Source organism: Petromyzon marinus, chromosome 2 (assembly GCF_048934315.1).
Source record: "Petromyzon marinus isolate PM22_M1 ecotype Great Lakes invasive population chromosome 2, UKy_Petmar_22M1.pri1.0, whole genome shotgun sequence".
Lineage (NCBI taxonomy): Eukaryota > Metazoa > Chordata > Hyperoartia > Petromyzontiformes > Petromyzontidae > Petromyzon > Petromyzon marinus.
Genome location: NC_133668.1, coordinates 12,836,138 through 12,848,783, shown reverse-complemented (window position 1 = coordinate 12,848,783; position 12,646 = coordinate 12,836,138). Strand labels below are relative to the sequence as shown.

Here is a 12,646-nt window from a genome sequence, read left to right as displayed (position 1 = left end):
GGCGTTCGTGACCAGCACTTGCCCCTACAGTATGTTAAGGCTATACGGGGGATCTTTGTCCTTGTCTGTAAGTCTTCTATGTCTAGACGAGAATGTATTTATGCGTCTGTGTGCGTGATGAGCCTCTACTTAACAGATTTTGTGCACCAGCTGCAGCGGCTCCCTGTCTGGATGCATTCACCGCATGACTTCGCGTTGGCCAAAAGACACTCATTTCGCAATTCTGAAACAACATATGCATACATACATACATGAACGCACACACACACACATAAGCACAGGATACAGAGCGACATTCTTAAATTACCCTTAGAATCTATAATGGAATGTGCCGTTCCGAGCACCTATTTCATGTGCGACACTGCACATCAGGGGTGATGGGGCCAACGTAACACCTGGCCACCTTCGCCTCCCCAGTGCTATGTGTTACCCACAACCAGCACACAGGGTACTAGTTTTAGGCTGAGTACACCGAGCGTGATGGCCAGTTGGGGAGAAGTTGGGTAAAAAAAAAACACTGAAGGCAGACATGGCGTGGCCTTCATCCAGCAGTGTATTGACAAAGGGCTATGAGTTTAACATTGCTTTAATAGTCTGAGCCTAGACTAAATATTTCACTTGTCGGCACCACCTAGGGTGGTTTAAATGTCGTGGTTCCGATTTCTTTGTGGTCAATAACAGTTATTAATGTGATAACATATGCATTGTGTGGGCTATCAAGTAATTCACTCTTATTAACCACGTAAATACGCTTTGCTACCTTAGGTGGTACCAATCTTTGATTTGGCCCATAGACTATAACCCCAAGTGAGCCCCACCAAGCTTCAGGTAACAATTTCCAACATTGTGCATAGCCCAGAACCTAGGTGGTGCGTTTAGTTTGCGATGTAGACATTTGAACACTACAACCAGTGTGTGCCTGTATTGCAACACACACACACATAGCACAAGCAGCACACGTGTGCCCATGTGCACAGGCTATAGAGGAGCTGCTATGTGCGCTATAATGGTGCGAGTTATTGCACGACAGCCCTATGTCAATCCACTGCTGATTGAATGCCACCTCATGCTTGTTGGTCATGGGGTTCGTTTGACCATTCTTCACCACGCCGGTCAGTGTTGCAGATTGGTGAAACGGGGCGAGAGGCCAGGTCCGGTTCAGATATCGCTCACAACTTGTGGCAGACAACCGTGTGAGATGAGCTTGTGTACGCTCTTGCTAACTCGATGGTATAATCCTTATATAAGCTGATGGGAGAGAAAAACAATGCAGACACGAAGGTAGAAACTCAATGTGTTAATCATCGCACTGCCTCATCGAATCTCTACTCCGTAATCTTGACAATTCATTAAATCGCCAGGACAAGGTTTCATACAAACCTTACCCACTTCTCACTTGAAGGCCAGGTGGCTGGTAGGATGCGTAATAATAAATAATAATAATAAGACAAAAGGTGTATTGTATTTCATGTAGAGGTACAGATATGTATTACGATGCAATGCCCGGTCCAGAAATACGAAAGGAGACATCACAGCGGCGAGACACTCCGCTGCTCCTCAAGCGGTGACCTCACTTGACCACCTGAACGTGACACTGTAGTCGTCGCTCTGCCATCTACATCAGCCGTACGACAAGATGAAGAGAGATGTGAAGGATGCGCAATACGTCTCATTTATTTGGGCACTTCTTCCGCACTTGGCGCCTTAACTCAATCTTCAGGGGCCCTTTGGGATTCTATTTGAATGGCAGCGCGTGCCTTGCAAAATTAACGTTGGATGGGGGCAACGCAAGTCACGGGCTTCGTGACCTCTCTCTCGCCCAAGCCGCCCCAGCAAACTCCCTCTGGGAAAGAGGGGGTGAGGGAGAACCAGCCCAGAATGTTGTAACGCACTCCTCGTGAAAAACGCTTGTGAAACGCAGGAAGTCATCGGCTCTCTCCAAATCTCCCTATGCCCCCCACCACCACCACCGCTTAACCCAACAACAGCGCACCCTTCATTACGAGTCCCCCCCCCCAAACTCCCTCGGGTTAAATCGTAGTCCATGGGCCCAGAGCACAAATTGGTACCACCTAAGGTAGCGTAACACTCCAACATTAAATATGTATATGGCTGATAATAGAGATGTTTACAGATGGTATATACGACGTAAATGCCGAGCTACGATTCGGCTTGTAACTTGTAATTAAACATCAGCCGTGATCGATCCACCGGCTCCTCAAGTCGCCTTCCCCTCTCCCATTCTCCTGACGGGCACGTGACCACATTGCGCATCAGAAGCACTGTTGCTCGATGAATCGATCATTGAGTTCAGCACACTTGCATTGACTCACACAGGCGTGTGCCGGTGCTGCGTCAGCGTTTTTCGATTCATAAACTGTTGATAAGTAACTAACTTAATGCCGATTATCAATCCACTGCTGGATAAAGGCTTTCCCATGCTGCGTTGGGAAGGAGGAGGGGGAGGGGTGGTATTGGTGGTGGGCCATACTTCACCACGTTGGTCAAGGCAGGTTGGTGAAGGCGGGAAATCAACGGTTGTCCCGTGACATTCTTCATTGCAAGGCCCGCGGGCCACTGGCAGCCCCTGATAGCCTTTAATGCGGCCCCTAACAATGCACAAATGTGATTAACACCCCCCAATTGTGCTGTCACAAACCCAATGGTTTCAAATGTGTGGGGGTCCTCAACACTGACGTCTTACCGGGGAAAGCGGCTTCCCTCTGAAAACGAGTGAAGAACACGTGCATTGCCTGAACTGCTGCGTCAATCCTGCTTGTTAAATACTTAATGTGATATCCTTTGGGTCTTTCGGTAAAGTCACGTAGATAGGGTCAAAGAAAATAACAACAAAAAACGCCGACGTTTCGATCGCAACACAAGCGTTCGTCTTCCTGATGACGAACGGAAATCAACGGTTGTCCGAGATCACGGTGACATGTTGATGACGAACGCTTGTGTTGCGATCGAAACGTCGTAGCTTTTTGTTATTTTTTTGTTATTTCCTTTGAACCTATCTACGTGACTTTACCGAAAGACCCAAAGAATATTAATTCCTGCAGTCGCGAAAGCTTTAAGTCAAGATTTAATTGATGTGATGTAATTGACGTCGTGTATTTGCGTGTGCCCATTCCTGCCACTAGAGGCCGCTACATTCACCACTGTTATAAAATATATAAATGCTTGAATCGAAACGAAGCCCTTAATCGCAAAGGACGGGGCTTTGTGGGGTTATTTTCTATTTCCAAGACGTGCAACTTGCCGAGTTTATTTTTTCACAGATGACCACAAGGCTGGCGCATGACGGCCGAGTCTTGCGAAAGTGTCATAGGATCCGTTATATTCGCAGCATTTACATTGATTGCCACATAACTACAAGGGAGGTTAGATTGTGTTCAGTCTGGTGAATCCACCATTTGCGGTGGCAAATACATGGCAGCATAGCAATGGTTTCTTGAATACGCCTTTGCTGGGCTTTGGGTACTATCCTCTTGTATGCTTGTGTTTTTTTATCCACGTACCCCCGTTTCCTCCCAACACAAAGTAAAACGTGTATAATGTCATTGGCCAAACATTGCAACGTGAGCATTTCCTCTAGAAACAGCCTTGAGTTTCAGAATTTTCTCCAAAAAAATAAATGAAGTACATCATCATCATCATTCGAAATCTATGAAGAGCTGACGGGTGGAGTGGTGGCACTGCGATTTGCACAATGCTGTATTAACCCGGCCACGTCAATTCGATTCTTGGCCACAAGTAGCACCGTAGACTTAGGCTTATCTGGGCAGATAACGGGCCTTGTTTATCATTACTGTTCAATCGGACACCCATAAAAAACGCATCGTCATGCTGATTAATTCTGAGAGGGCACAGGATGGGTGCACGTGGAAGCCTCGTGAAATTCCTGTGAAACGTCTGCCCACGCTCATGAACGAGATATCTCAAACACCACCGCCGCTCGTTTGTAAACACAGCGCCAATGGCCAGAAACCATTTATAGTGAGCACAGCAGCATGGCTTTTATCTGGTAATGAAATCAGGATATCTTTTAATCATTACAATGACAACATGGAATGTTTGTACAATTCATGAAAATAAGGAAAAGCAATCATTTGAAACCTTTTGCCTTCCTCTCCCCTCTCACTCTACTCCCCTCCAAGCACTCTCTGCTCCTGCAACTGTGGTTGTTTGTTGAAACCCCCAGTCAACTGCTGCTCCATTGCCTCAAACTCCCACCAGCTCTCCATGCTGTCGACTCCCATGCCATGTTCAAGTGCAGGCTCAAGACCTTCCGTTTTACCTCTGCCTTTGGCTCACGACCTTTATCTTTCTATAAAATAATCATGCCCACTGTTCCGCCCAGTGTCCTCATATTATGGAATGGTAGGCTTAAATAATTTAACAGCAGAAGTTAATGCCAATTCTCATGTTTTTATGTGATCATTTTGCCAAACAGTCTTGTTATTGTTTCGGTGAGTTCATCTACAGGGCGGTAAGTCCCTATACTCCTATCTCGCACCGATTTAATTGTAATCGCATAGGCATTACTACTATAATGAACCAAGGATGTCTGTGTGTAACGCGCGTGACGTCACTCCACATGCCCCACCCCCCATCATGAATATTCATGAGCGGGTGAATTTTTACACTCACGCAGGTCGAGCGGAAATAATTTTTTTCGTAAATTCGCTTGAACTTTGACGTTTATTTATTGAAAGTGAATCTAATAAATAATTATACGCAGCAACAAAGTGGATTTGGTGTCTTTATTTATTTCTTCAGCACTTGAGACAAAAGGTAAGTCTAATTTATGTTTCTACATTATGGTAAAAGAGACATTTCTCGGTCATTTTCCAGATATTGTATCGAATTCCAATTTATTTCAACCCCAGCGACCGAAAGCAGAAGAGAATAAAGTATCAGAACAGTCAATTTGAACAAATTGAAGGTCAGTTATATACAGTGCAACCCCAGCGACCGAAAGCAGAAGAGAATAAAGTATCAGAACAGTCAATTTGAACAAATTGAAGGTCAGTTATATACAGTGCTACAGTGACATTAAGTGAGGTGTTTTATGACGTAGTTTTGTGCAAGAATCACTGCCATTAAATTGACACAAGATACAATTACACTCTGCTCAATCTTTTCGTTAATATTACAGCTTCCGTCCTAGGACGGGCAAACAAGCTAGAATAGGTACAGTATAAGGACTTCCACCCCACCATATACGCGTGTGTGTGTGTGGAACTCGTACCTGGCTGACCCAGAGACAGCGTCAGAGTCAATGTCACCAGCAGCGCCACGCAGACACACCGACTCCACGCCATGCCTGCCACAAACACAAAGATTCCCAGTGTAACCTTGAACGCACTATATTCTTGGTTCTTTCGGTAAAGTCACGTAGAAGGGAAACAAAAAAATAATTAAAAAATATAAAACAATATTTTAATGAATCCCCGCAGTCACGAAAGCTTTAAAATGAAAACTTGAAACACACTGTTGGGGCCATTGCTGTTAGCGAGCACCTATTGCGGCCGCCACGTCCAACCAAGGTGGTCAAAGTGGCAGGACCCACGCCCGGCTGACACCCCGTCTCCCCAGTGCTGATGTTTGCGCATCCACCGCACCAGGTGCTCGTTTTAGGCTGAGTCAACCTAGAGGTATCTCAGACCAGGTTTTGTTGGCCATGACCTGGAGTCGAACGCTGACATCGCGTATACAAACACACGCAGAATAGACAGCACAGCGACGATGGATGGGCTCGTACACCGCATTTATTTGTACTGTGCATCCAGGCCAACGGCTGACAGCAAACAATAATTTTGCAAATAAGCATCGTCTGCAAGCACCGCACGTCCCAGACTCTGAGGAATCATTGACTGTGCATCAAATTTATTTGCAGCTGGCATTGGGTCAAGGGTAGACGGAGGCAGAGAACATTCCATTTTAAACATTTGTGCTGCATGCCTGTCTCGGCCTCATCTCTGGTTGTGTTCTTTCGGACTGTTTGCATCACCCTCATCCGCTTCCATTCTCTCCGTTGCTCTATAAATCATCCATGTCCTTAATGACGGCGTTGTGCGTACCGTATGTTAAAATATATTGCTTCTCACCCTAAGTATGTGTCAGTAGTGGTACAGTCCACAATCTGTGTTTGGTACAGCCCAGGGTGACGGTTGCTTCCTGGAGCAGTCCCCCAACCCTTGCCCCCCCCCCACGCACCCCCCCAAGGCTCTCTGGAGATGCATTCCACGGGGCTGCTGCTGCTGTTGCAGCTGGGAAGTTGACTAGACTCATCACCAAATACAAAGGGTGGTAAGAAGCATAATTATACTCTTTGGTTTTTTTCGGTAAAGTCACGTAGGTAAAATAAAATAAATGATAACTTTTTTATTTTATTTATTGTTTACCTACGTAACTTTACCGAAAAAACCAAAGAGTATGAATCCTTGCAGTCACGAAAGCTTCAAATCAAGCATAATTATATTTATTTTTTTGTATAAAGTCATTCCTGTTAGCCAGGAAAAGCCAATGAAGTGGAACTCGCATTAGGGTTACCCTATTGCAGATTTTAAGAATTAACATCAACCAGAAGGGAGTGCTCCTACCAATAACATCTGGTAAACCAGTAGAAACTGTTTATTAGCGCGTCTTACTCTGCCCAGAAGGGCAAAACTGGTCCAGGATTTGCGTGTGTGAACAAAGAGTGCTAGTTAATACAATTCTAGAACATCAGGAGGCCCGAATAACTAAAATATGCATTTTATGTTTATATGGAGGTAGAGAATAGAAGGTTATTAATTTACTATAAATACTAAATAAATAAATATTTCGTTGCTGTTGTAGGCCTGGGTTGTAAGGTTACCAGGAGATTACAGGGCAGCAATGGATTGTTGAATTCAGTGCAGCCACGAGTGTCACTCCGTCGTGCAAGTTTTCCCCAAGTACTGCAGCTACACCAACTTGTACACAATCTGTACTGTATTTATGTTTTGTGTCGTGCAATACTACTGCTGTAAAGAGAGAATGCCTGGGAAATATAACGGTAATTCCCTCTGTACAAGAAAACCTCAATGACTCTAGACTCTCTTCATCAGGGTCCTGTATTGGGATGTTTGGCCAATTCCATTAATGAGTGTTGGCATCACGTGATAGGAAACCAGTAAAGCTAAAAAAAACCCTCGCATATGAGGGGATGATACTCAAAACTCCAGACGGATGGATTCAACAATCCATTGCTATGATGCCATCTCGTAGTGTCCTCGCAGCCAAAGCCTATAACAGCAAGTGACATTGTGACCCAGCATAATTTGACCACATAAGCTCTGTGCTTATTTTCATGTCCGTCACCTGATGTGTTGAAAGCAAACTGTGGGTCTTGTCTAATGAATCTGCCTCTATTTTGTCAATATACTTATTTGGTTATGTTACATTATATTGCAGCTAACAAAACGTATTCACAAAATTCACTACACATTGCAACTGCCTAGAAACAAACGTCTATCCAATGCGTGCATTGAAGTTAAGCAGATGGGTGACTTACCATGGCATACCAGATATTGTAAGCCTATGGCTCATGACTGTGAGGTGTCATCTTCTTTGGTTCTTTCGGTAAAGTCATGTAGAATGAGAATAAAATAATAAATTGATAAAATAAAATAACACAATAATATTCTCACGACGTTTCGGCCACAACACAAGTGGCCTTCATCAGGTGAAGGGACAAGACTGTCTGGAGGACAGACTGTCTGGAGACAGTCTCGTCCCTTCACCTGATGAAGGCCGCTTGTGTTGTGGCCGAAACGTCGTGAGAATATTATTGTGTTATTTTATTTTATCAATTTATTATTTTATTCTCATTCTACGTGACTTTACCGAAAGAACCAAATAAGATTAATCCTTGCAGTCACGAAAGCTTTAAATGTGAGGTGTCAGTTGATGGCAGTTCAGTAGAGGGTGTGATCCGAAGATGGATTTAGTCCACTCACTGGATTAAGTCTGCGGATTGAATCTATCTGTGTGAAGTTATGAGTGTCATCTCTTGGTATGCTTTGGGTTTCCTCTGGGCCTTCCGATTTTCTCCCACATTAAGTCAAACACTCAATGCACGGTAATGGACAAACATCCCAATGCAGAACCCTCCAGATAAAGGGTCTTAAGAGTCAGGGAAGCTTTCCTGAGTAAGTCATTGCCATTCTTATTATTAGGATTGACGAGGTCGCAGAGGAGCGAAACATGCTAATGCAAGACAGGAAAAACCCTTTACACCAGTAAATGTCTTGCATACATTTTCTGAACTATAAAAAAATGTTGGCTATTCTGTTGCATCTAGAGCAGGGCTGTGTGATATGCCATCCCACAAAGGGTATTCGTGAGGCATGCCATGCTTCATACCTTCAGCAATTTAACAAAATCAGACAACACTTTTTGCAATATCACTCTGCCTTAAACAAGAAAAAAGTATATTATAAGCAATAATAGGCACTGTTTTTGGGCAATGGCCCTTCTTCACAGCACATAGGCCAGAGAGGTGGAGTGATTTGATGAGTTGTCACAATTCGTGATCGTGATTCATTTTAGTAATATTTATTTGTATCCCTCATTTGCATTTCATATTTATGTCTTGTGTGTATAAGTGCTGTTCTCCCCTTTAGTCTACATCTAACATTTACATATCAACAACACATAATTTGCATACATTTTCTCATTTTATACAGCATTTATGAGCATAAGAATATATTTAACCGCATAATTGATATATCGTTACGTGTCTGGTATCAATCCTATCCTGCTCTCGAATATCACAAATCATAGCAAACAAATGTAATTATCTCCGACCATCCATAAGTACGGGGAGGTTTTAAGTTTGTTTTCTCTCTCTCTCTCTGTGTCCTTGTGTTGTAGTATTTCCTGCAGTCACGAAAGCTCCAAATCTCTCATTGATATGCTAATTTCTCTACCCCCCCCCCCCCTCTCTATTTAAGGCATCGACACAGAGTCGTTGTTTCTCTGTGTGCCTATGTGTGTATCTCTCTGTGTCTCTGTGTTATCTATCTCTGCTTATGTGTCTCTCTATGTGTCTCCGGGTCTGTATTTTGTCTCTCTCTCAAATTTAGCAATCTTTGGAAGAACGTAATCAACCAGGTAGGGTGTTGACTGTTATGTTAGCCGACTCTGTGTTGTATTGTATTATATTTCTAAGTTTACTAGGTTTGTTTTCTCTTTCATTCGTACCTGATGATGAATGTTTGTGTTGCAATCGAAACGTCGTATGCTATTATTTAATTTGTTTTCTTTCTACGTGACTTTACCAAAAGAACCAAAGAGTATTATGTCAAATTGGGATTTTCACTAAAGGTGGCTGAATCCCAACTCTAAGACTGCAACATTTCAAATGATGAGGCAATGCCACTAAATGAGCCATCAATTCCAAACAGATGAGCAAGAGATCACTTCTGTCAGGGGTCAAGATGTCATATGACCCTAACCGTGCACAACATGGATTGTGAGTCAATTTAGCAGCTCCCATGAGCAGGAATGTTTATGGACCTCTTATCTGCAATAGGGGCTGTTCTGTCGCTTGCCTGCATTCACCACCGCCATCCCTACTACCGTCCACTCTACAGAAATTACTAACGGGGCATGGGACGCTTTGGCTGGGAGCTTTGACGCATGCCTGTAATATCACGATATCATCACACGACATTTACAAACTAAGTTATCCCTTTATCGAGGTACTTGTACAATTGAGCGTTACTGTGTGGATGCTTGGGGGAACTTGAGTTTTCAGTCATGTTCTTCGAGTACTAAAAAAAATGGTTCAGATTTTTTCTTCCTGTGTTTAACCAGCGGTGAAGACATCTCGTGTGCAGGTGAGAGGTAAACGGTCACATCACTGTACCTTGAGAAGCAGTGATGAATTTGTGAGGCCTTTATTCAGCAGTTGATTGATCACAGCTCGTGACAATAACGCCTCAAACGTGTCAATATCCACAAAAGAAAGTGTGTTGAAGGCACTTGCAGTGTAGAAGTCAGTCTACCCACCCGTGCTATTTATACAAAAATAACCTGTGTTCGAAGGAGCTGCACCTTACAAAATATAATCTTTATCCTTTGAGCCGGGAGATGAAATTCGAGAAGGTATAATCTTCTCAAAATAAACGCGGTGCGTTCAAAACCCTCTGCGATTTTAACGGGTAGTAATTGCACGCAGAGGTCCATCCAGACAAAGGAATGTTTGTTTTGAGTTATAACTGCACGACACATGGTCACATGACGCGCACATGGTATTGCATATTCCTTCAACATGTGTTTTTCCATCATGGATTAAAGGAGGTGGACCAGAGTGAGGAGGCTTTGGCTCAATCGGCGGTGGGGATGGAGAGTGAGAAGATGGGAGGGGAGGTTTGGCAACCGTTTGAGAAAGGGCAGTCAGCTCAAAGCAACAGAAAGCAGATGGGGCCTGTTTCTTCCAACAATAGTAATAAAATATATATTGAAAGAGGCAGCATGTGACCTGCGGGAGCATAGTGCTCCTTCACTGTCGCTTAAAGCAACTTGAGCTATTTCCAGTAGAATTCCAGGAAATTTTACAGATTAATCTCACGTACTGTATGTGTCTGTGATGTTCAACATAAACTTTATTGTGGACTGACAAAGGGCGGATTTACAAAACACCCTAACTGTTGGGGTGATAATTCTAAGAAAATTGTAGAAACTGTTGAGCTGCAGAAATGGTGCAGTGGTTAGCATACTGCGCTGTGATCCCAGCGCCATGAGGTTGAATCCTGGCCACGGCTAGCATCAGTGGCGAGTAATATCTGAACCAGTCCTGGGCTCGCACTTCGCTTTACCAAACCACACTGACTATCGTGGTGAAATATGGTCAAACAACGGACACGACCAACGTGGCATCATCGGGAGGTCTTTATATAGCAAATAATGAATTGACAAAGGGCTGAAAATGATAACCATACGAGAAACTAGCTTACGTTGTGTTCCTCACCCCAGATAAAAGATTAAACATTTTAGCCCATTAGCTGATTGGACATCCGGACTTCGACAATAGGTAAATATCTGACGAGTTTCCGTTCACTGCAAGGGCGGAATAATCAAGAGATTATCATGGCTGATGCCGTTCATGCCACCACACCTCACCTTCCTTCCTCTCTTCCAATATTAGTACATCTATTTAAAACATCCTTTGTGCAGTGATGAGGGCAGTGCTGGCACAGTGGTTAGCATATAGTTTGATTCCTAGCACGGTTAACATCAGTGGCGAGTGATATCTGAACAGGTCCCGGACTCCCCACTTTACCAACCGCAGCAGCCAGTGTGGTAAAGTATAGTCAAGCAATCTTCATAACTGGCACTTGTGTTATCTAGCTGCCGATTAACAAAGGGCTTTATATTGCTATTATTTAATCAGGCAATTTACCATTGACATTCAAATGCATTTTTTAAAACGAGAGACAAAATGATGTATTAACTTCATGACTCAGATATTGTCATGGCACTTATAACTCTGAGTGTTCCTGCAAATAGTATCTGGGTTTGGCTTCCTGATGACTATTCTTAGGGTTGCAAAATGTCTTGTGTCCTCCATGTGGCTGACTAGCTATTGAAATAAATAAATCCCAAAATTGCATGCTAATTGTGCTATCGACGCCAAGTTATGAGACGAAGAATCCAATTGGAATTCTCGCAGAGCTGCACAACCTTAATTGTTAAGAGAATGGCTCGAAGAAGCGGATATCACAGTGCCACCTCTTGAGTTTATTTCAAGTGACCTCTGGTATACACAGTAGGAGGCAGCACTTTCCCACGCACTCTGCCACAGAGTGTAATCGTCACGTGACAGTCAAACTGATACTTTTCATGCTTAGAGCTGACATGTACCCAAATGAAAGACAAAAGCAGATTTACTCTAATTAATTTTTCACGACACCTGCGAATCCAGTTCAATCACAGGCGTCTTCTTGGATTTGTACCCAGCATCTCAGCGGCACTAACTCAGGTCCTTTGAGCCACCCAGCCACCTCTTACTTAATTACTTTCTTGAAGGCATATTGGCCAAAAAGAAATTAACCTTACATACGAATACAGTATGACAATTGTAAACTCTATAGAAACAGCATTAATGTAATCAGTCATTATAGTAAAATAATTTTTACAAATCGGTCATGGGTAATTGAGGAAATTGGCCATCTGGTCTATCATACTGGTGCCACGATGGAACACAGTTGGTCTACTCTCGTGAACGATGATTTCACAGGCTGACTTTGGGATTGCGTAGCTGCTTTCGCTTCCAATGGGTAAATCGACTGAACGACTCCATCTCAGCTGAGACACGTAAATAGTATATGCACTATAGTCTAGTCAGTGGCATATAAAGCATATAAAGCGTGCCTGGCATGGCCTCCAGCGCAAGGAATTAATTAGGACCCTCCGTCTAATTTTCCCCTCCTCTCGGTAGCCCGGAATCTGGGCTTTTCTGGCCCGTGTGTCCCAGCGCAATTGCACCGCCTGCATACTCCACAGCTGGCCAACAACACAGCTGTACAACCCAACACAGATTGGTGAAGCGTTGCCATGGTTTTGATTCCAGTAAAGTCCCGGTGGGGATGGTGAACAAAGGGATGGCTAA

General features: G+C 43.6%; 1 protein-coding gene across 2 annotated transcripts in view; it reads right to left on the bottom strand.

The window, feature by feature from the left end:
• LOC116947052 (integrin beta-1-like) overlaps positions 1–12,646 on the bottom strand; it is a 49,570-nt gene that overhangs the window by 23,680 nt on the left and 13,244 nt on the right. Inside the window, exons 1-3 of one of the 2 annotated variants that reach the window (XM_032962452.2) lie at positions 5,526–5,548; positions 5,255–5,329; positions 135–223 (exon numbers count right to left, since the gene is read on the bottom strand). In XM_032962452.2, coding sequence (XP_032818343.1) covers positions 135–223; positions 5,255–5,327 — 162 coding nt within the window. In that variant the 5' untranslated portion in view covers positions 5,328–5,329; positions 5,526–5,548. Of the gene's footprint in view, positions 1–134; positions 224–5,254; positions 5,330–5,525; positions 5,549–12,646 lie in introns of those variants that run through there. The other variant, XM_032962447.2, reaches the window with a different exon arrangement.